Raw genomic sequence first — 25,640 nt, forward strand, 5'->3', positions numbered from 1 at the left:
TTGACATACGGGTTCTTTGCCATGATGAGAATGCAGTTGCAATGCAGTTTGATAGCTAAATTTCAACTTTTACAATTTTTTTCTTTTTTTTTACAAAGTTTTTAAAAAGATTTAAAGTTAAGACTCACGATTAATCCCTGAGTAGGTAGGATATCTGTGAGCAGGAGGGGCAAAGTGTTGTGCGACTGGCTGGGGGTATCAGTAAGCTCTGCTTAATTTTAATTTGTTATTGCACTGTTTTATTGGATTTGGTCAGTGTTTTCAGTAAGGTCTACTTTCGTCCCTAGATCTCCAACTCCATCTATTTGTTAAAAAAAACAACAACATGGCAACAGCCATGTTGCACATCTTCAGGCTTGAAAATTGCAGTCTCCAAATGGTTCATCTGTGTTTTCCATACAGTTCATGTTCTGAACAGACCTGAAGTTACGTTGACATTACTTCTGCAACTTCAGGGTATGTGTCTTATATATACATACTCTCCAAGGACTGCTAAGTCAATTGGTAAACAACGGGGTAAGAATAAGGTCTCAGGAAGCACAAATCAAAGAAGCAGGAATTCACCTCTGTAGAATAAAGGTTAGAGGATTCAGACCAAAAGAAAAAAAAAAAAAATTTGTCAACAAAAGTTCTTTAGTTTGGACAATGGGACCAATTATAGGAGGCTGTACAAAGTTATCAGCCAATGATCTAAAGACAGAACAATGCTTGTAGCTATTAAGTCTTCAGATTTGAAGCAATATAGTCCTCCTTGAGATGGATAAAACCTGAAATGGCTTTGTACAACATACACTTTCAAATCTATTTGAAATCTGACTATTAGCGAGATCTACATCAGTGTTTACGAAAATGGACCCAGATAGTCATTAACTGTATTTTGGAAGCACTTATAAAACATCCACTGAGTATAATATTTAAATTTTTAGTGAAAAACATGCCAAGCCAACCATATTATCACATTTTTATTTCAGTTACATGATATGAAAAAGCAAGTGGTTATATTTTAATACAGCGCAGCTTCATTCTCTGTATCATAGACTATGTATAAAGAAGGACAATGTGAAACCAAAATCTTGTGGTCACTGGAGTTGCCATGTTGAAAGAGCATGACAGTAGACAGATTCTGGACAGCGGTCTTTTTCAGTTATCAATCACCCAGTTTTCTATTATTAATATGATGATCAAAAGATGACAATCTGAACGCCTCATAAAAATACCTAAAGACAGATATCTACGACAGCATATTAGGGCCACATAAGAAAATAAAAACGCTTGTCATTACGAGAGTAAAGTCATTAATTAACGAGAATGAAGTTGTCATTTAAAAAAAAAAACTCTGTTTAACTAGAATAAAGTTGTTAATTAATGGGAATAACATCATTATTTAACGAGAATAAAGTCATAATATTTTGAGAATAAAGTCGTAATATTCTGAGAATATAGTCATTAATTAACGAGAATAAAGTCATTATTTAATGAGAATAAAGTTGTACTTTTAAAAAAAACTAATTTAACGAGAAAAAAGTCATTATTTATGCTGTGTTCCAGTCCACCCGTAACTGGTGTTTTTCCAACATTCTACCAGTTGAAAATGCACTGGAATGTCAGCCAAACCTGTGACTTCCCACCCGTGAACTCCTACCAGATCCATGTTCTCCCAGTTCTGAGTTCTGACGTCATGTAGCTATAGCGCCCCCCCATGGATGTGGTGTTTATGCAGATTGTTTATTACCTCTGCCAGGAGGTATTGTGATCACTTTGCTTTGTGTGCGTGTGTTTGTTTGTTAGCAAGATAACTCAAAAAGTTATGGATGGATTTGTATGAAAATTTCAGAAAATGTTGATACTGGCCCTCTCATGGGCCCCCCCACCCCCGAACACCACCAAAATTTAATCATTTGTTCCTTGTGCCAGTATCAACATTTCCTGAAATTTTTATACAAATCCGTCCATAACTTTTTGAGTTATCTTGCACACAAACAGACACACAAACCAACGCCGACAAATCATAACCTCCTTGGCGGAGGTAATTAATACCAAATATACAAATAACAGAACATAAAAGGTAGAACAGCTTCTCTTGCCTCATGTGCCATTTTTCCTCCTCTGTTTCCCTCAAATAAGCAAAGAGCAAGCACCTTTGGGATAGAAATTATTGTAAATGAGCCTAACGTACGGTCCACCATGCTGCTTTGTTTATATCTAGCTCCCACAATTACTTGCGCTCAGGCAGTTTAGTGTGACTTGCCTGGAACGCTACAAAGTCGTGAGTCGTGGTTTGAAATCATGACTTACGGACTCAAAAAACAACCTGGAACACAGCAATAATGAGAATAAAGTTGTAGTTTTAAAAAACGATTTAACGAGAATAAAGTCGTTATATTTCAAGAATAAAGTCATAATATAATGAGAATAAAGCCGCACCCACTCATTGAATGTAGGACTGTGAACATTTTGTGAAGTCATACTTTCATTTAATAATAATAATAATAATCTTTATTTATATAGCACTTTTCATACATTAAGACTGTAGCACAAAGTGCTTTACATATCAGTTTAAAAATCAGTACCACCCCCCACCCACACACCCACACACATATGCAAACCCACAAGCTCACATACTTAAAAAGACTGACTGAGCGTGGGTAGACCAGAACGAAAAAGTAAAAAGGGGGCGCTGTCTCAGGGAGTCATCCACACCAGGAGGCAGCCACCGACCCCGGCAACCAGGCACCAGCGACACAGCGCTGCATCCCATTTGGGGGTTAGACACAAAGGCCAAATACTAAGTCTGTCCCTCCATCAACACATTATCATTAGTCTAAAGACTTTGAAGCCAGTTTGTGCATATTTGGGTTTATTGTAAGAACCAAACTGATTTGTAGCAAATTGCCTCTTTTGTGGAGGAGAAACTGATGAAGCGGTCAGCTGTAGGGCTATCAGTGGTTCCACCAGAGAACTAAACTGAGAGGGTTTGGTGTTTCTGAAGAAACTGTGAGGATTCTACTCCGAGTTTTTGAGTCCAACAGAAGGGAAAGTTGCTGCTTCACTTGTTGCCTTTGCTGCAAAACCAGAAACGCTGTCGAATTTTTAAAATATTACGATTTTAATCTCATAAAAGTACAACTTTATTCTCGTTAAATAATGGATTTATTCTCGAAATATAACAACTTTATTCTGTTAAATAATGAGTTTTTTAAAACTTTGACTTTATTCTCGTAGTGACAAGCATTTTTATTTTCTTATGTGGCCCTAAATACGTCATTGTAGATATCACCTTCAGGACAAGTTAAGTAGACTGTACTCGAAATTTTTCCCAGTCCCACTGAATAACATGAGGAAGCTGCAATCACGAGCTATTCTGCAGCTAGCCACCAGAGGGTGATAGAGTCGTCTTTACGTCTATAAGTATATCCAGTCACAGATACCAGCAAAAAGATTGAAGACATTTAGATTGAGTGACATAAGCATTAATCTAACTAATTTGTGATTCTGCAGGTCTTCACATCTGCATGTTTGAATAAGGAAAAATCATTTAAATTTGGATCAAAATATCCAGAACAGATTAGCTTTTGCCACTGAACCAGGATTTGAAATTAATCCAGGACAGAGCCGTACACCTCCACCTCACACAGGGTCAGGCACTCTTTTCTTCCTGGGATGATGATGTTTACGTAGCGACCATCCATTCCATGAGCCCCGTCACACTGAAAATCAGCAGTAGCACCTCCTGGGATCTCAGTAACGACAGCACACCTGAAAACAATCACACAGATGACATCAGCGCTGAAACACACAAAAGCACATGTCCTGTTGGAACTGCTATTTATTACAGCAACACTGAAGATGCAAAAAGGCTGGTCATATGATCATGAAAAAATCCCAATGTTACAATAACAAAGCAGTAAAATTTCAAGAGAATACTCAAAGTGCAAATAGAATAAGGCTGAAATACTTTGAGATAAGAGTCAAAATATTTCCAGATTAAATCTTAAATATTCATGGAAAAACTGAAACATTGAGTGTAATGATGGATTACTTTGAGAGCAAAGTCAAATTATTACAGGAATAAAAATGTAAGTATTGACAAAAAAAAGCTTGTATACATGTGTATATATATATATATATATATATATATATATATATATATATATATATATATATATATATATATATATATATATATATATATGTGTATACACACACACACACACACACTAAAATCAAGACATTACAAGAACCATGTAAAAATATTTGATGGGAAAAAAAATACATTAAATAGTTGTCAGTTGGAATGACTAGAATTTTTTGGGTTTGGTTGTTTGTTTTTTTGTTAATGCAAAGATGGCAAAAGAAGAAATTCACTCTGTCACAAAAAAAGTTAAAACATTTTGTGACAAGTCGGAACTTTGTGAAAAAAAAATTAAAGCATTTTAGGATATAAAGTCATGTTCAGAATATTATTACAGTGTGAAGGTATAATATCTCAACAAAGATAGCATTCATCATATGAATAAAGAGAATATTTGGTGAATAAAGAGAATAAGATCCATTTTCCCAGCTGAGCCAAAATCAGCAGCTATTGTTTGGATTTGATAAATTGATACATACACTTTTACTGCTACAGGTTTGTTACCTCAAGGAGCGAAGGAGGTTATGTTTTTGCTGGCGTTGGTTTGTTTGTCTGTCCATGTTCAAAATAACTTGAAAAGTTATGGATGAATTTTGATGAAATTTTCAGGAAATGTTGATACTGGCACAAGGAACAAATGATTCAGTTTTGGTGGTGACCGGGGGGGGGGGGGGGGGCCACCCTTGGTGAAGGCCTGCGCTCTCTGTGTGTTTTTCTAGCTTGATTATGTTATTTGACATTACATGATTTCTGAATTTATATTGAGATATATTCATGCATATTTATTTTACTTATCATACTGATAATGCTTGTACAAATTGCTCATTCTTTATTTCTTTATTTAAGGATCCCCATTAGTCTCTACCAAAGCAGAGACTATTCTTCCTGGAGCGCATTCCCAAAATTAAAGAATTACGATTTTTACATTTACAACGCACATAGACAGGAACAAAACAAAACAAAACATAGTTACATTAATTGTTTCATTATTGATTACAGATTTCTTAACATCTGTTTTACAAACAGCATGATTACTTCTCAATATAACAATATCACAATTTATACATTTACAAAGCACACAGAAAAGAAAAAAAATGTAGTTACATTAATTTAGCATTGTTTCATTATTGATTACAGATTTCTTAAGATGTGTTTTAAAAACAACATGATTACTTCATCATTTCTGGAGGTAACATATTCCAGTATGAGATGGCTCGGTATATAAACATCTTTTTGAGTGCATTAGTTCATGGCAAAGGCAAAGTAAAAGTAGCATTCAAGGCTGGTCTGGTGTTCAGCCCATGTCTGTTACAGGTGTACTGTAGTTTAGAGAACAGGCTAAAGGGTTTGTGTCAGGTCCAGATTTTATGCAAAGACAACACAGAACTACATGCCAATCTGTCCTTGACTTTCATCCATGACAGTCTTTGATGCATTGCATTAACATTAGTTCAAAACAGACAGCCCAGAACTAGTCTGGCAGACGGATTCAGAGCTATCTGGAGCTTATCACGGTCTTTTTTTAGCAGCGCCCATCCACACAATGGAACAGTAGTACAAGTGACATAGAACTAAAGACTGTAGTATGAGTTTTCTTGTTCCAAATGACATAAAATAGGCATTGCATCTAATTAATGAGATGTTTTTACTAATTTTAGTCACAATATTATTTATATGTGTCGTCCATGACATAGTTTGATCTAAAGTGACCCCCAACAGTTTAATCTCTGTCACTTGTTTTAATGATCGGTTGTGCAGAGATGTTTAACTTCGGGGCTTCTCTCACAATATGTTTAGAGCCCAAGATCATACACTTTGTTTGTAACACATTCAGTTTGAACCTGTTCTCCACCACCCACTCACAAGTAGACACTAACTCCTGTTGTAGCATGTTATTGACCTGATCCAAGCCAGAGGCACAAACATGTACAGTGTTATCATCCACATATACCACAGGTCTCAAACATCCGGCCTGCCAAAGGTTCCAATCTGGTCCACGGGATGAATTTACAAAGTGCAGAAGATATTACCTGTCAAGGGCATTGAATTCGAAAATAATAGTATAATAACCTAGAAATAGTGACTCCAAATTTTCTTCTTAGTTTAATGTGATAAAAATAATATGACATTATGTCTATAAATAATGGCAACACCATTTTTTTCTCTTTGATTTTGCAAAGAACATTACATTTGGATATTTTTTAATGATAAAACATCAATAACCTGAACAACTATGAACAACCTGAAATGTCTAAAGAAAATTAAGTGCAATTATAACAATATTCTGCCTGTTTTGTGTCTTGGTAGATCTGATCTGTAATGCACATGTATTAATCATAAGTTGAGGCAGAATATTGATCAGATTTTTCTTCTTATTATTTCTTCTTATTTTTTCTTCAGAAATTTCAGTTTTTTCAGGTTATTCACATCTTTTTTGTTTGGATAGTTTGTAAAATGTAAATGTTTTCATAATTTAATGTTATTTTTTGCATATAAAATATTTGGAGGCTATTATGCTATTATTTTACTGGTCCAGCCCACTGGAGATCAAATTGGGCTGAATGTGGCCCCTGAAAGAAAATGAGCTTGACACCCCTGACAAATACAGTCATGCAGGCCTTACGTAAAACATACAGTATGTCATTAACAAAGATATTGTAAAGCAGATGGCTGGGGCTACTGCCTTGTGGAATTCCGCACTTTAGGGTTATAGTGTCTGAAAGGGAACCACTGATAGCAAAACATTCCGCTCTAATTGTGTTTTAACAATTTTAGTGTTTTAACAATTTCCTGCAGATTAAATTATGACTTTATTCATGTAACATTATGATTTTATTCTTGAAATAAGGGTTTCTATTAATGTACAGTAGAATTTAACATTTTAACATTGTGTAGGGCTCAGAAGTTAAAATAATTTATGTTGAAGGAATGAAAGGTTTAACGGTGGAGTAAATTACAGGGAATAAGTTGACTCAGGTATTTGTTAAAGAAATGTGTTGACGGTGTTTGCACAAATAACTATTTACATTTGTGTTGCAGAATTATTATTTACACATTTATACATTTAATTATTTTCATTTGTTGTCTATAAGCAGCTAGAATGGCTTGTTGAATGTGCCTTTCTAAATCACTTGACATTTGCCAATCTAGGTACTGTTGGTTCCTGATTGGCTGGTGTGGTCATGTGAGTTGTTGTTTCAGGAAGTGTTGTGGCTGTCACAAGAGATGCACAGTAAAGCACTGTTATAAGAAGAAATCCGTCTCCATCCTGCTGTCTCATTTTATCAAGAATGAACCATTAACCACCAACGAACCCTCACGTTACAATTGTAAACTTCTAATTCTACAGTTACCTTGTATTGTTGTTGCCTTCATTTTCCAGAGAATTTCCAATGAGGATCTCTGCTCCAATGAGCCGCTCTGGGACTTCAAATCTGTTGGTTATTTTCACAGAAAACACTTTGTGGGTCTTGCCAAGGTCAAGTCGCCACCAGGGGTCATTTTCTACAGCAGTATGAGAGCAGGAGCCCAATTCCCAACGACTGAAACGATTCCCATCGATGGCGTTGTATGGACTGCCACCAGGATACAGGGATGACTGTGAGGCCTTCCCTTTAACTGCCAGGTTCTCTCCTGGAAAACACCACAACATAATCAGCACTCACCTGGGCTTTCTAAGTAACTAAGTAACTGATCCTCTACAACAGCATGTGGTGCAATGAATGTCTACAACCCAAAATCTCGTCTGCCAAATAATGCACCCACTTTTAACTTTGTTTTCAGACATGATGTGGATCCAGTGATGTTGACGTTAACATGTTTAAGTGTCTTACTGGCACTCATTACCATATTTCATTTGTACTTCAATAGAGTTGCATATAGACTCATCTTTAAAACCTTTGTAGCAATTTTTTGGGGGGCGGGGGCTTTTTTATTATTATTATTATTATTATTATTATTAATTTCCAACAGGTAACAAAAACCTTGTCTATAAATCTATATCTATTATAGACTAGTCTAAATGCACCTCCACTGGATAATGTAAAGCTAGAGGTAGAGTTGATTTTAGTTGATTTTGATTTTAGCACATTTCACTGTTGTAATATTTAATGAACAAAATTCTAAACATAAGAATAATAGATAGTAGATATTAAGAATAATGTAATTTTTTTGAGAAAAAAAGTCATAGCATTACTTAAAAATAAAACTCAAAGAATTTGCAGGAATATTACAAAATGGAAAAATTATTATATTATAGATTATGAAGTCAAAATTACAATAATAATAATAATAATAATAATAATAATAATAATAATAATAATAATAATAATAATAATAATAATAATTAGAATGAAGTCATTTTTTGTGAAAAGGGAATTGGAGTTGGAATATTGTGAAAAACAAAAGTGAAGCATTACAAGGATGTATACAGTCCTTCCATATCTGTAGTCATAGATTAGGATGCATTTATGATTTTGCCACACTCTTAACATGGCTATGCAACTATGGGATTGTCATATAATTGTGTACATTTATTATACCCACAAGATGAATTCTCAAGCCTTTTGTAACCTAGGTGTTAAGTTGTGACATTATCTCCCGTTCCGGATCCACCTCTGTTCATTCCTCTGTATTGACTCTGCTGTACTACTGTGTCCGTGACTCCATAAAACATTTTCAGTTCTCATCCAACTACTTTCCATATGAAGAAAATAGGAGAGGAAGTGATGAAGCTTATAAGTAAACTTACAAATCATAATTAAAGGAGAAGACAATTGAGTTTAGCACTACCTAACATTAACGCATTAACTAGCATCAGTTCCCACTGTAGCTGAAGAAAGAGGACTTAATGGATTCCTTTGACGTAGAATAAGGCTTTTCTGAGGCATCTCTCACCTCCTCACATGATGTTTCATTTGTCAGCCCTTTATGTGAGCTGTCCAATTCAGGGGAAGGTAAACAAAGTAAGGATTTACATGACCACACAGCTGAGCACAAAGTGAAGTTATGTACTGCTGTTAACAGACCAGAAACTACAATTGTATTCAGGAATTTTAAATTGATCTGTGGAAATTATTTGTTGTATTTGAGTTGAATGAATTTCACCCTAGTTTTAGTAAACAACCATAATACAGGCCTCACTGAAAGCCCCATTGAAATGAGATTTATGGAACCATCAAGGTCAGGTTTAGGTGGATAACCCAACTTTTCATGGGGCAGGTCAAATTATTTTGCTTATTTCAACTTGTGTTATAGATTGGCAGGTATTTTTGTGTACGCTATGGCTTTGGCTACTTTTCCATCAGTGCTACAGGGAGGTTTATATTTGGTATTTGGTTTTCTTAGGTGGATTACCATGGCATTTCAAAGGCCACCAAATGATGTTCTCTTACGAATGACGAAGTAATGACAAATTGCGTTCACTATTGATAATAAAAAACACTTACTCCTGTGTTTAATCCTGTATTTAAAAACTCAAATTGTTACCTGTCGGTGCCCGGTAGCCATAGACCTCCACTTCACAGAGTGTGAGAAACCTGTTTATTCCTGGTAAAACCAAAATCACATGACGTCCCTCCACATGGTCGGTGAAAGACAGAGTGTCTGTTGAGCCTGCAGCAATGGCAGCAATAGTTCCAACACTATGAGAAGAGAGGAAAAAGCAAAGTATATCCAGCGCTGCATATCTAATATAGAAAGTTCTGTGAAATGTAGGGAAATATTAGATTTAAAGTAATAGGTTGTTGTGACTGGTTGAAGTTTTGATTCTGTAAAATGAGTCACAATGTCTTTTATTTTGCTTATACAGTACAGGCCAAAAGTTTGGACACACTTTCTCATTCTTTGCATTTTCTTTATTTTCATGACTATTTACATTGTAGATTCTCACTGAAGGCATCAAAACTATGAATGAACACATGTGGAATTATGTACTTAACAAAAAAGTGTGAAATAACTGAAAACATATCTTATATTCTAGTTTCTTCAAAGTAGCCACCCTTAGCTCTGATGACTGTTTTGCACACTCTTGGCATTCTCTTGATGAGCTTCAAGAGGTAGTCACCTGAAATGGTTTCCTAACAGTCTTGAAGAAGTTCCCAGAGATGCTTAGCACTTGTTGGCCCTTTTGCCTTCACTCTGCGGTCCAGCTCACCCCAAACCATCTTGATTGGGTTCAGGTCCGGTGACTGTGGAGGCCAGGTCATCTGGCGCAGCACTCCATCACTCTCCTTCTTGGTCAAATATCCCTCACACAGCCTGGAGGTGTGTTTGGGGTCATTGTCCTGTTGAAACATAAATGATGGTCCAACTAAACGCAAACCGGATGGAATGGCATGTCACTTCAGGATGCTGTGGTAGCCATGCTGATTCAGGTTGCCTTCAATCTTGAATAAATCCCCAACAGCGTCACCAGCAAAGCACCCCCACACCATCACACCTCCCCCTCCATGCTTCACGGTGGGAACCAGGCATGTAGCATCCATCCGTTCACCTTTTCTGCGTCGCACAAAGACACGGCGGTTGGATCCAAAGATCTCAAATTTGGACTCATCAGACCAAAGCACAGATTTCCACTGGTCTAATGTCCATTCCTTGGGTTTCTTGGCCCAAATAAATCTCTTGTGTTTGTTGCCTCTCCTGAGCAGTGGTTTCCTAGCAGCTATTTGACCATGAAGACCTGATTCACGCAGTCTCCTCTTAACAGTTGTTGTAGAGATGTGTCTGCTGCTAGAGCTCTGTGTGGCATTCATCTGGTCTCTAATCTGAGCTGCTGTTAATTTGCGATTTCTGAGGCTGGTGACTCAGATGAACTTATCTTCAGCATCAGAGGTGACTCTTGGTCTTCCTTTCCTGGGGCGGTCCTCATGTGAGCCAGTTTCGTTGGAGCACTTGATGGTTTTTGCGACTGCACTTGGGGACACATTCAAAGTTTTTGAAATTTTCTAGACTGACTGACCTTCATTTCTTAAAGTAATGATGGCCACTCGTTTCTCTTTACTTAGCTGATTGGTTCTCGCCATAATATGCATTCTAACAGTTGTCCAATAGGGCTGTCAGCTGTGCATCAACCTGACTTCTGCACAACACAACTGATGGTCCCAACCCCATCAATAAGGCAAGAAATTCCACTAAGTAACCCTGACAAGGCACAGCTATGAAGTGGAAACCATTTCAGGTGACTACCTCTTGATGCTCATCAAGAGAATGCCAAGAGTGTGCAAGGCAGTCATCAGAGCTAAGGGTGGCTACTTTGAAGAAACTAGAATATAAGAGATGTTTTCAGTTATTTCACACTTTTTTGTTAAGTACATAATTCCACATGTGTTCATTCATAGTTTTGATGCCTTCAGTGAGAATCTACAATGAAAATAGTCATGAAAATAAAGAAAATGCGAAGAATGAGAAGGTGTGTCCAGACTTTTGGCCTGTACTGTATATAAACACCTATCAGCCATAACAATGTGACCACTGACAGGAGAAATAGAAATGATAATGACAATTTCATCACAATACAGATTCTACAGATTGAGTGAAGGAATCCAAAATCGGGTCAACAGTCATGACAACACCCCCCACCCCACCCCAGGATATAGTTTATAATAAATTCAAAAGGGTGGATGATGATCTGCAGTCTTGGAAGGCAAATCACCTACGAGAAGAAAAACCCAGACAAGAAAACCAACACCGAAGTTGGATACACTGGGCTCAAATGCGCATGTGACACATCATGCTGAGGGAATGGAAACAACATGCACTCATCATGATGGTGTTGCGCCTGTGAGGTCCCACCAGGCAGGTGGAGTACTGGGCCCCATGCCACAAGGGGGCCTCCACCTCGTCCCGATGCGAGGAGCCAGGCATCGACGACAATGGTCACTGGCGACTGGCAACTGGCCAGAAAACAACAGCATCAGAGGGTGAGACCAGAACCCTAAATGTTCTACAGTGGAACACTGGGGGCATCTACAGGAAAAAAAATATCTCCTTTACCAAGAGACTTTACACAGAGAAGATAGATGTGGCTTGTATTCAGGAAACCCACCTGAATCCAAATCACACATTTACTATAAGAGGGTACCGAATTTTTGAATGGACAGGGAGGGAAGACACAAGCGAGATGTTTTTATCCTCACAAAAAATGATATCCCTGCCAAACACCTGTCTGTTGAAACCAACCAACAAGCTGAAATACATGGCATCCAAATCACAATGAATATCTCAACCATCACCATATATAATTTGTACTGTCCAGCAGACAAAGACCTGACCTTACAGCACCTACACGTATCCACTGAAAACTGCTTGGTTGTTGGAGACTTTAACAGCCACTCAACCTGTTGTGGATATGCGGAGACAAACCGGAGAGGAAGTAGCAGTAAGAGTGGAAGATAGACAATAAAATGGTTCTCTTAAATAGAAGACCCACCAACCTTCTTTTAACGCAGATGAATATCCACCTCAAACCCAGACCTTGCCTTCTCAACAGATGACAGAAGACTAAGAGATGGGTACTAAAACAACTTGGAGGGTGAGATCACAGACCAGTTAAATTAGAAATTGACCAACATTATAGATCATCAGATCAAAAAACATTCCCTAGATGGAACTATGGAAAAACTAAGTGGGAGGAATTTTCACAGCTGACAGACAAATATAACAAGGGAATTATAGTTAATGATCAGAACATTAACCAAGCCACAAACAGCCTCAACAAAGCCATTCTATGAGCCACAATTGAAACTATCCCAAGAGGTGCTTGTAAGAACTACAAGCCATGCTGAATTGAGGAAATACAAGAACTGGAAGGCGAGGTGGCTAAGGCTAGAGAAGAGGTGGAGGCAAACCCAACCACTGAAAATAACATTAACCATAAAGCAGCTTGTGCGAAACTTAACAGAACTTGTATGCAAGCTGCCAGAAACAGCTGGAGGAAGAAAACCAAAAACCTCAACCTGGATAGAAATGGGAATAAAGTATGGAAACTGGCAAAGCCAATGAATGATGAGGACACAAGAACAACCACCATCATGATAAAGATCAACAAGTGATGATGGGAAGAAGAGCAGCAAATTGTTTCATTAATGCCTATGAAGAAATATGTAATCTCGATATTCCTGAAAACAGAAGGTGGGAAGTCTGTGAAGAAAAAAGGAATATAGAGAACACTACAGAAACTCCGGAACACCACAGAAATAAGACATTCAATACATGTGAACTAGATGATGCACTAAAGTCACTACAACAAAAGAAGTCTCCTGGCCCAGGCAAAGTTACAAATGAGATGTTACAGCACCTTGGAGTCAACAGACTTCTTGACCTTTTTAACAACAGCTGGACAACAGGCCATGTTTCTCAATCCTGGCACAAAGCAAATATGGTTCCAGTACATCAGAAAGGCAAGGACTGAGCCAATGTGGAAAACTACAGACCAATCAGCCTCACCAGCTGCACTGGAAAAGTAATGGAGTGCATGATAAATGCAGGACTTATATGGCACCTGGAGAAAAACAATATCTTCACCCCTGAGCAAGCAGGCTTCAGACAATACTACTCCACTGAAGATCAAGTCACGTACATTGCCCAGAGAATTGAATATGGTTTTTGGGGGAAAAAAAACAAGCTCCATCATCACTGACCTGTGGAAAGTCCAAAGTCCTCTTTTCAGATCAAAGTCAATTTTCCATGTCATTTGGAAATCAAGGTCCCAGAGTCTAGAGGAAGAGCGGAGAGGTACAGAATCCACGTTGAAGTCCAGTATGAAGTTTCCACAGTCAGTGCTGGTTTGTTGTGCCATGGTATCTGCTGGTGTTTGTCCACTGTGTTTTCTAAAGTCCACAGTCAACGCAGCCATCTACTAGGAAAGTTTAGAGCACTTCATGCTTCCTTCTGCTGACAAGCTTTATGGAGATGCTGATTTCATTTTCCAGCAGGATTTGGCACCTGCCCACACTGTCAATGGAACCAAATGACCAATGACCATGGTGCTACTGTGATTGATGGACCAGAAAACTCACCTTTACCCCTTTAAACCCACCAGGAGGGCTTCCCCTGGCCTATCACCCTATAGAGAAAGAGTGATTGTGGATCTACCTGCTCCCTTTGACGGTGATGGCAGCCAGAGTTTCCTCGACTGAAGTGGCAGTTGGACCTACAGCAGGTGACACCGGTGAATTCAGCAGATAGCTGGTGAGAATACTCCCCACCCGTCTGTACAAGTCTGCTTTTCTACTATGGGACAGCCTTCCTGATGCAGTCAAGTCAAATTATGCGGCCGTGAAAGAGAAGATGGGATCGGCTTTTGGACAGAGACAGTTAATGGACTGTTTTAGAGCTAACATATCAGCTCGTTCACAAGTTCCGGGGGAGAGCCTTGAGGTGGCTGGTACTCGTGTTTTTGCCTCAGAATTGCACATGCATCACTGTTGTTAGTAAACATTGAAACCCATCTATGGTGCCTTTATCGCAAGCAGACATGCTCGCAAATAACAAAACATGCAAACATGAGTCCAAAGAAAAACAATATAAAGCAACGAGAGTTCTGACTTTCTGGATCCAGATAGCGTGCCTACGAATATGGCAGTGTAAACAACAATCACATGACCAGTGACGTCAGCTGCAAGTCCTCAATAAATGTTGTTCTCCTTACTGATGCGCAATCTGTCCTACAAGCCCTAGAAACATCTCGGAAGAAAAAAATGAACAGTTTATCTACTGCCCTTACCTCGCTTAGTCAAGATCACACAGTCGTGATTCAATGGATTCCATCACACTGCAACATACATAGCAACAACATTGCTGATACATTGGCAAAGACAGGATCTAGACTAGAGCAGGAAGACAAAGCTACTTCATTTCAGGAAGCAAAAACAATCATCAAAACTAAGCAATGCAAAAAGTGGAATCTTCAGCACCCTCAACACTGAAAACATGACCCATACTATCTGCTGGTATGACAGGAGCAAGTAATTATTTTAAGACTACACACGGGTCACAACAGGCACAGTCAACACCTACACAACAAACTTGGGACTGGCCAGACGGACCAGTGCCCATACCAGACTCGAAGACGGACAACAGAGCACCTGCTAGAATACTGTACCAAGTATTACGTCCTAAGGCAAAAACTGTGGACACAGGAGACCACTCTAAAACAGAAACTCTACAGTGCCTTGGAGGACCTTCACCGGATGGCAGCTTTCATCACAGAGACTGGGATGTCCATTTAGAGCGATCAAGAAGAAGAAGAAGAAGATTACAATGGTCCCTTTCACTGAGATGGAACATATTAAGCAGCAAGTGAACATTCAGTCCTTGAAGGTGATGTGTGGTAAGCAGCAAAATGATGGATATGAGGAATTGAGTGACTTTGACGAGGCCCATATTGTAACGGTGATGGCTAGGTCAGAGCATCTCCACAACTGAAGGTCTTGTTGGGTGTTCCTGGTCAGCAGTAGATAGTACCAACTAAAAATTGACTGAGAAAGGACATTCCAATCTCAGGCCAATTCAGCTTCTGTGAGTTGTGCTGGACAAATAAATCCAATCCATGGAGACCCCACCTATAATTCCAGGACTTCAGGGATCTGCTTCTAACATCTTGGTCCAGATACCACAGCACATATTCAGAGGTCTGGTTGAGTCTAGGACTTAGGTCAAAGCTGTTTTTGTGGAAAAAGGGTTTCCTACACAATATTAGACAGGTGGTAATAATATTCTGCTTCCATAGATGCTTGATTGGTTGAGATCTGGTTATTGTTATTTTGACCATTTTGACCATTTTTGGTCAGTTATAACCACTTTACTTGGGAACTAACAACAAGATCTGAAGATACTCTGACCCAGTGATTTGGACATTACAATTTCTCACTACTCAAAGTCTCACCATTTTTGCTGTTTCTAACATCATCTTCAAAGGTGTACATACTTGCTACCTAATACATCCCACCCACTGACAGGTCCTGTTGCAATGACATAATCAATAGTTATCAAAAGTTATAACACTTTGCCTATCAGTGTCATAACAGTGGTCAGAATGTTATGGCTGATTAGTGTATTATTGTTATTATACAATTCTTAGCTGCCTTTTATATCAATGCAAAGATTTTTAAGAAAGTTCAACAATATCTATCTGCAAATATTTTTCTCTCACATTGGGTTTCTTAAACCATTGTCTTCTAAAGAGTTTCCAACATGGATCTGCACCCCGTTGAGCCTTTCAGGACAGCAGTCTCCTCTGTTAGTGATTTTAATGGAGGTGATGATGTAGGAGTCCAGCAGGTCCACCCTCCACCAGGGGTTGGTCTGTTCATCAGTGTGGGTACAGGAATCAGCCGCAAATACAGAGTTTCGGTTCCCATCGATGGCATTATAAGCAGCTCCAAACATGTGTTCATAGCGGTCAGACTGGGTCGCTTTGCCACGCAAGGCCACATTTTCTATGAATGAAACATTTGAAATTCAGTTTCTAAATTTAGGACATAATTTTTACATATGTAAATGCAAAGATGGGATGCTTCAAAAGCCTGGAAATATCAGACCACTGAACACATTCAGTGAAACGGATTCAGTGAAACACTGAGATTGAAATTTCAAACATTAAGATAGTGAGGAGTTTCTGTAATGTAGAAGATTTTAGCGTGTACGTCTTTCAGTATATTGGTGACTATATGTCCATTAGTTGCTCCTAGTATACAAAGGTTGCATTTAATCCATCTAAGCACACAAGTTGGTTACTAATGTATGCACCTGGAGATCTTTGCCAGATCTTTGCCAGTACCGTAGTCAAGGGCGCTGACAGGATGATTAACATAGCATACATGTTTTTAATGGCAGGGGAAACCATAGGACCTGGAGGAAAGCTACATAGCATGGGTAGAACATTCTGACTCCACAGGCCCTGGTCCAACATGATGCCAAAAAATATATAAAAAAGTGGACGATAATACCCACCATCAAGTCATTTCAGCTGCTTAATAAAGTAGCAGAAACAGTTTTTTTTAAATCAGCTGCTGAGCCAATTAGCAGGCTAGTTGGCAGACCACAAATCCAATAAAAAAAGTGGTGCCAGGCACAACAGATCCCGCTCCTCGCACGTATCATAGCTTATTTTGGCATGGATCCAGCTGATGTCATCATCTCTATGCATGTGCTGATGTCAGCATATCAGTTGCCTCTATATATGTGTCAAGTTTGAAGTAAATTGAAACTATATTGATGTTTTTATAGACATGTGGAATTTCGCCTGTTATAAGTAAATGGGGGGGGGGATTTTTAAAAAATTCATAATTTTTTTTTTACTTTGACCTAGTTTTTCCAAAAATGTAATGACATCTATTCTGAGTCACTGGCAAACTAGAAACCAAACTTGGTATGAATTCATCCAATAGTTTTGCTGCTACAGACATTTGAAATTTCACCCATTATAAGTAAATGGGTAAAAAAAAAAAAAAAAAGATTTTAAAAATTCATAAAAAATTTAACTTTGACCTACTGTTCCCAAAATGTAATGAGATCTATTCTGGGTCACTGGCAAATTATAAACCAATAGTTTTGCTGTTAGAATGTTAACAGTCAAACAAACAAACAAACAAACCAAACCAAACCCAAAACAATACCCCTTGCCTCCCCTTCAGGGGGTGAGGTAATTGATGCTAACATCAGCTAATATAGCCAAGTTATGGCAGTTATAAACTTCATGACAGACTCCACTATTGTTCCTAGAATAATTAAAAAAAAAAAAAAAAAAAAAAAGTTATTCACTACACAAGAGCTCTGAATGTCTGACTTGGTACAGAAGATACTGATGAGACTCACCTGTCAGTCACAGTGGTTACTCCCTTAATTACTTATTATATTCCTTTTTAGTTTTTGGAATCTGAACAAGTGAGTTATTTCAAAATTCACCCATATATAATTGTGTTGGAGGAGGAAATGAAGTATCGACACCAAACTATTGTTTGTAACACACCGTAAACTTATTTATTTCAGCTTTTTAACATGGGGGTCTATGGGGATTGACTCATGTTTGGAATCAACCCCCAGTGGACATTCAGTTGACTGTAGATTTAGACATTTGTGCATCGGCCTCTCTTTTTATTGAAACTCTACTTGGAACCTTTTTAAGATCCAACAATGCAAAATGTGAATTCTTGCAATTTTCAACTGGTTTTAAAATTTTGATCAGGAGTGTAGCCTAAAGCAAAGCATTCATGCCGCATTTCCAGTACGTGGAACCAGCTCAACTCGGCTCAGCTCGACTCGGTATTCCTGGAGACCATTTCCATTACAAGATACTACTGACTTTATAGTACCTGGTCGTCATAGAGATGCGGCACGTTACTTCCGTGTCATCTGTTCAGAGAGTCGCTGATAAACTCTCTTGTTGCGTCTTGTCTCGTCTGAATTTTTACGTAGGCCAACAAAGACTGATTCTCCTCGACCGACCATGGTGTAGTTTTGGGCTGTTATCATGTGAATTAATGTACCGTGGTATTTACTGTCCACTTCTGCATCTGTTTTTTGTAAAACGGCGGGTCACAGAGACAACTCTCTGACCAATCAGTGGTCTGCAGTGTTTATACATCACGTTTTAGTATCTGGTCCCCAGTCCTGGAACCTTGGCGGAGGTGATACCAAAAAAAGTAGTACCGGATACCAGATTCCAGGTCCTTTTTCATAATGGAAACGCAAAAAAGGCAGAGCCGTGTCGAGCCGAGCCGAGCCGATACCACGTAGTGGAAACGGGGCACTAGAGCCTACGATTGGTCAGATAGGCTTAATAGTGAAAGAAAAACTGCATTAACCTTCCATGGCCGGTAACATCTGCAGGTATCGAAGGTATTGAATTTCTGGTATATGGTTAACATCAAAATAGCTCTTCCCAGCATTAAAATTAAATGCAACCAAAGTATCACACATAGGTTTTTATTATCATTCAAAACCAACACCTTTTTTTTTATTTTAAACAAACCTACACTAAGTCAGGTCATATGAAGAACCAAGTCCAATCCAGTCCAGTATTTGTGGTATATTATATCTCTTATAAAAAAAATTCTAATAAAAAAAAAAACTGTTAAAATAAGATTTTAAATCCAAAAAACAAATAATCAAACAATCAGGTAACTTAGACTGTACATATAAAAAAAATCAGGTTAGAACTAACTTTTATTCTCTGGGCTCTATACATTCACTGTCCATTCAGCTTTCACATTCATCTGTCATTCAGCATTCACTCTTCATTTCGCTTCCCTGCAGCCTTAGCGTTATTTTTGAGACTAATTTATTTGAGTTTAGAGAAATCCAGGCAATTCATTTTGGTTTAAGTTTATATTAAAATAATATATTTCTTTATTTTTCAGATATTTCACATGATTGTTATTAGTAAAAGAGAGTCATAACAAAGCTGATAATTATTAAGAGAAAACGCTTTAATTGAAGTTATTTCATGAAATGCTTTTATTTTTAGGTCTGTCAAAACAGGAAGTACCATTAGATTGTGTTGACAAAAAGAAAAAACTTTAAACTGAAGATAGTGGGAAATAAGCTTTTGCTGAAGGAAGGACATTTTATTATTATTTTGTACTCAACAGCTAGGCCCACAAGGGGAGAGGAGCCTTCATATTCACAGACCATGACAAGGACACCTCCCCCTTCCTACTACAACACTCAGTTTAAAGAAATATACTTTTGCTATTGAAGGAGGAACTTTTTAAATATTTCTTTTTTAATAGCTCCGCCGACAAAGGGGGAGGAGCCTGCATACTCACAGCTCATGACAAGGACACCATCCCTTTCATACTTCAACTCTCAGTTTAAAGAAATATAATTTTGCAATTGAAGGAGGAACTTTGAAAAGGTTTCTTTTTCAATATCTCCGCCCACAAGGGAGAAGGAGCCTGCATACTGAAACTCCATGACAAGAACACTGCCCCCTTCATACTACAACACTCAGTTTAGAGAAGTATACTTTTGCTAAGGAAGAATGCACTTTTTAAATGTTTCTTGCTCAATAACTCTGCCCACAAAGGGGGAGGAGCTTCCATAATCACAGACCACGACAAGGACGGCTCCCCCTTCCTACTACAACTGTCAGTTTAAGGAAATATATTTTTGCTAAATAAGGAGGAACTATTTAAATGTTTCTTGCTCCACCCACAAGGGAGGAGGACCCTGCATACTCAAACCCCATGACAAGGACACCTCCCCCTTCCTACTACAACACAGTTTATACAAAAATACTTTTGCTATTGAAGGAGGAACTTTTTAAATATTTCTTTTTTAATGGCTCCACCCACAAAGGGGGAGGAGCCTGCATACTCACAGCCCATGACAAGAACCCCGCCCCTTTCATACTACAACTCTCAGTTTAAGAAAATATACTTTTGCAATTGAAGGAGGAACTCTTAAAATGTTTCTTTTTTAATATCTCTGTCCACAAGGGGAGAGGAGCCTGCATACTGAAACTCTATGACAAGAACACTACCCCCTTCATACTACAACACTCAGTTTAGAGAAATATTCTTTTGCTAATGGAGGAACTTTTTAAATAATTATTTTTCAATAGCTCCGCCCACAAGGAGGGAGGAGCCTGTATACTCGCAGTGCATGACAAGAACAGCTCCCCCTTCCAACTACAACACTCAGTTTATAGAAATAAAATTTTTCTAATGAAGGAAAAAGTTTTTGAATATTTCTTGCTCAATGGCTCCACCCGCAAAGGGGGAGGAGCCTCCATACTCACAGCCCATGACAACAATGTTTACCCCATCCTACTACACCTCTCAGTTTAGGGAAATATCCAAATGAAGGATGAACTTTTTAAATATTTCATTTTCAATAGCTCCGCCCACAAAAGGGGAGGAACCTCCATACTCACAGCCCATGAAAAGGACACTTCCCTCTTTCTACTACGACTACGACTCTTAGGAAATATACTTTTGCTAAAGAAGGAGGAAGTTTTCAAATATTTTTTAATAGCTCCGCCCACAAAGGTGCAGGAGCCTCCATTTTAAGAATTTTCTGTTGTAGCAGGAAGGGGGAGGCTGTGATTATAGAGGCTTCTGCCTCTTTGTCGGTGGAGCTATTAAAAAAGAAATATTTTAAAAGTTCCTCCTTCAATTGCAAAAGTATATTTTCCTAAACTGAGAGTTGTAGTAGGAAGGGGGAGGTGTCCTTGTCATGGGGTTTGAGTATGCAGGGTCCTCCTCCTTTGTGGGCAGAGCTATTGAGCAAGAAACATTTAAATAGTTCCTCCTTTCGCAAAAGTATATTTACTTAAACTGAGAGTTGTAGTATGAAAGGGACGGTGTCCTTGTCATGGGCTGTGAGTATGGAGGCTCCTCCCCCTTTGTGGGTGGAGCTATTAAAAAATAAATATTTTAAAAGTTCCTCCTTCAATTGCAAATGTATATTTCCCTAAATTGAGAGTTGTAGTATGAAGGGGGAGGTGTCCTTCTCGTGGGCTGCAAGTTTGGAGGCTCCTCCCCTTTTGTGGGCGGAGCTATTAAAAAGGAAATATTTTAAAAGTTCCCCTTTCTTTAGCAAAAGTATATTTCCCTAAACTGAGCATTGTAGTAGGAAGGGGGAGGTGTCCTTATCATGGTCTGTTATTATGGAAGCTCCTCCCCTATTGTGGGCAGAGCTATTGACCAAGAAACATTTAAAAAGTTCCTCCTTCTTTAGCAAAAGTATATTTCCCTAAACTGAGTGTTGTAGTAGGAAGGAGGAGGTGTCCTTATCATGGTCTGTGAATATGGAGGCTCCTCTCCTTTTGTGGGTGGAGCTATTGAGCAAGAAACAATTAAAATGTCCCTCCTTTAGCAAAAGCTTATTTCCCACTATTTGCATTTGAGCACTTTGTAGACGGTCCCTAAGTGGTCCGTGCACAACGGTCCTGCTGAAGAAAGCAATTGCTTTTTGATATAATGAAATGCAGGTCATTTCAGCTGAAATGATGTTGTAGTGTTTTGCCAGCATAACCAAGATTACAACAAGGTAACATATGTGCTTTGTGGTCCTTTCGTTTGTTCACTCTTGACAGCCAAAGTTAGAATCTGCCAATCTACCAATCTACGGCCAACTTTACGTTAGTCACCCAGAATATGCCACTGGACCATTTCAGCACTGCAATTTGCAACACACTGCACAGAAACAACTTTAAATGCCTCTTATTACAATTCGAATAAAATTAAAAAAAAAAAAAAAAAAAAAAAAGCCTTTGTCAAACTGTAATGCTGATACTATATCACATTCCACATGGACTGGGATTCACTTTCCTCAAGTGGTCTAGAAAGGTAGTGTATGCCTCCATTTATCATTAATAATTAAACACATTAACAAGTAATCTGATGTCATACTTACGATAATCACTGGAACATTTCCTTAGGAGGAAGAGCAAAAGGCCAACTTCCATGAGCTTCATCGTTCTACATGAGAAAAGGTTGTGACTGATTAGAATAAACATAATTTGAATTTTCATTCTGCATTATTATTGTGAATCAAAAGATATTTATTGAATGCATTGACTGATATTTAACATATCCGATCTAAAAGTTAGCAGTATAATTGGACAACTGTGCTTTTGTATGAGTGAAAGGCTAAGCACAATGGGAGACAGAAATTTGGAGAGTTGCAGTTTAACTTGCTGATAAAAACCTATGCTGTTTTAATGCAATAAAGAACTGAAATGTTACTGTAATGAAGACCCTCTTTATTACTCCTCTTTTTTTAAAATAACTATTGATGTGGTTTTGTTAAACATGAGAATTAATTATTTCTTGTGATATTTTTGCTAATATTTATATTTTGGTCAGCCCTGCAAGTATAAGATCAGGAACATCATCAACTCAACATGTAGTACGATGTTCAGGACTTACCTGAAATATGAAAGTGACGATGGATGGTGTACAAGAGTGCAGGCACTAACCTTCTATTCGTCTCACAGATGTTCTGGCCAGTTGGTCCCTGGGTTTAGGGGGTTTTTAAGTTTCTGGAAGAAACCAAATGGATGAGGAGGGGGTGAAGTTTTTTTTTTTTAATAGCAAAGATCATGACACAAAACTCTCATGCTGGGCCTGTTTTCCCCTGTGCCAAGTAAATGGTTTCTTCGAGAATATTTTAAACAAGTGGTGTCAGGTACATCAAACCCCACCCCTCGCAAGTATTGTAGCTTAATTTGGTATCAATCCAGCTGATGTCATCTTGTCTATGCATGTGCTGATGTCAACATATCAATTGCCTCTATATATGTGCCAAGTTTGAAGTAAATTGAAACAAAATCGATGTTTTTATAGACATTTGAAATTTTGCCCATTATAAGTAAATGGGAGAGGGAAAAAAATCATTAAAAATTTGAACTTTGATCTACTTTTCCCAAAACGTAACCACTGACAATCTATAAATCTGATTTGGTATGAATTCAACCAATAGTTTTGCTGCTAGAGTGTTAACAAATAAACAAATCGAACCAAAAACAACCCCATTCCGAAGGGGGATGGGGTAATAAACAACAAAAAAATGGCTGGTGTGTTAATAATGCTTCTGTTGTGTAATCAGATGAGTAATGAGTCTGGTTGTCCTCATCTGCTGAATTATGCAAAGGGGTGGGGTGCAGTATTTCATTTTCCTACTGCTGCCATCAGCAAAAAATCTATTTTCATTGCAACATTCCTACTGTGTTTAATTCTTGCCCAATAAGCAAAAGACTATTTAACAAAGTATATGATGTGGATATGGATAGTAGTGGTTTTCAGTTTTCATGTGGGACAAATTTTTAGTTTTAAATACATTTTCAAAACAGGCTTGTTAGCTGAGATTAAATGGATTTGAGGGGAAATATCCATTTCTTTCATTAATTCTTCATTGTACATCTTTTCAACATCCAGACCACTTTCTACCTAAACAGATGAAACAGTAACACATAGAAAAGACAGTCTGTTACCCTAAACATAATGAGGTAAAGATGACATAAAACATTTAGCAACATGAAATCTAAAAAACAAAGATCTATGGAAAATCAACAAGATGAAATGAAGAAATAAAGTCAAAGGTGTAATAAGATAAAACAGTGTAAAATACTCGAGACAGAAAAAAAAATTCAAACGTATCAAGCCAAAAACAGTATAAAGGACAAAATATGACATATACACCAATCAGCCATACCGTTTGTACCACTGACAGGCAAAGTGGTACTACTTTTGATTATCTTATTACAATGAGAGCGATCAGTGGATGGGATATATTAGGCAACAAGTGAACATGTAGACCTCAAAGTTGATGTGTTAGACACACCATTAAACATTCTATAATCCTACAACATTCCAACAAAGGTGTGATAGTTATGATGAAGTACAGTGACTCAGAGTAACATAAATTCTCCCTTACAGTGGTTCGAACTGACCAAAGGTATCTAAAGAACAACCAGATGTCAACCAATCGAGCATATAGGAACAGAACATTATTACTATGTCTGATATTGAGTAGGAAACCCTTTTTCCACAAAACAGCGCTGACCCCGAGGCCTAGACTCCACCAGACCTCTGAATACGTGCTGTGGTATCTGGACCAAGACATTAGCAGCAGATCCCTAAAATCCTGGAATTAGAGGTGGGGTGTCATGGATCAGATTTATTTGTCCAGTGCCACCCACAGGAGTTGAATTGGCCTGAGATTGGAATGTCCTTCCTTAGTCCATTTTTGGTCTGTACCAGAGCCCTATATAGAGAGCTACAACACGCTTTGATGCCGCCACTCTGGTGATCACGTGGTTCATGTAAGCCCAGTGGTGTAGTCAATGTGATAAGCAGGTATACGCCGTATACCCACTAGAATAGGTCCCAAATTTCCGTATAACCACTGAAAATTGCACAAAGATACATATCAGCATGGTTTTATGACATACTTTCACTTTCCCATTTATACATTTCCCTACTCTGTTACGAAACTGACACATTTGGACCATAGGGGCTTCTGTCAGGTGTGACATGGACCCGACATTAACTAATAAGGAATCAGTGAATGTGTATGGCCGGCACGAGTCAACTACTTGAATTGGTCCAACAGCGTTTTACGCGTTTGTTTCCTGTATCTGCGCTCTCTTTACTAAAGAATCCAATATAAGGCCAAACAAAGCAGCTTTACCTGATGGTAGGGAAGGGGAGCCTGCTGACGCTACGTTGTACAGTAACCGCTATTGAAACAGCAGGTGATAGGCACATTAAATTATATCTAAAACTAGCTACTTGGTGGTTTGGTTGAAATGAAGGAGGTGCGGCTGCTGCTCTGTATGTGTGTGTGTGTGTGTGTGTGTGTGTGTGTGTGTGTGTGTGTGTGTGTGTGTTGTAGATGAGAACTGGACCTGACCAGCCTTGTGCAGAGTCAGACGAGGGAATTTAAAAACAGGCATCCTTAGTTAGAGTGGAGAAACAGTGCGTTAGCTAAATACTAGACAGCATTAAAAGCTGATAGAAACAATTTAAATGTACAAAGTTAAAGTCATATTCAAATGTTA

General features: G+C 38.3%; 1 protein-coding gene across 1 annotated transcript; it reads right to left on the bottom strand.

Annotated features, from left to right (window-relative positions):
• Positions 1-3,274: 3,274 nt before the first annotated feature.
• On the bottom strand, positions 3,275-23,091 carry LOC115435310 (fucolectin-5). The gene is made up of 6 exons (XM_030157631.1): positions 23,008-23,091; positions 22,493-22,557; positions 16,284-16,569; positions 9,620-9,774; positions 7,486-7,765; positions 3,275-3,756 (listed from the first exon to the last, which is right to left on the bottom strand). The coding sequence occupies exons 2-6, from the start codon at positions 22,551-22,553 to the stop codon at positions 3,597-3,599; spliced, it is 942 nt and encodes a 313-aa protein (XP_030013491.1). The 5' UTR covers positions 22,554-22,557; positions 23,008-23,091; the 3' UTR covers positions 3,275-3,596.
• Between the last annotated feature and the right edge of the window lie 2,549 nt (positions 23,092-25,640).

Source organism: Sphaeramia orbicularis, chromosome 16 (genome assembly GCF_902148855.1).
Source record: "Sphaeramia orbicularis chromosome 16, fSphaOr1.1, whole genome shotgun sequence".
NCBI lineage: Eukaryota > Metazoa > Chordata > Actinopteri > Kurtiformes > Apogonidae > Sphaeramia > Sphaeramia orbicularis.

What these genes read in the sequence shown, in the direction of transcription:
- LOC115435310 (XM_030157631.1), bottom strand. Translation starts at nt 22,553, where the DNA reads ATGAAGCTCATGGAAGTTGGCCTTTTGCTCTTCCTCCTAAGGAAATGT. An exon ending in TGGCTACCGGGCACCGACAG is followed by an intron (nt 7,766 to 9,619) that starts GTAACAATTTGA and finishes GGTGTTTTCCAG; the next exon opens with GAGAGAACCTGGCAGTTAAA. An exon ending in GAAGGCAACAACAATACAAG is followed by an intron (nt 3,757 to 7,485) that starts GTAACTGTAGAA and finishes GATTGTTTTCAG; the next exon opens with GTGTGCTGTCGTTACTGAGA.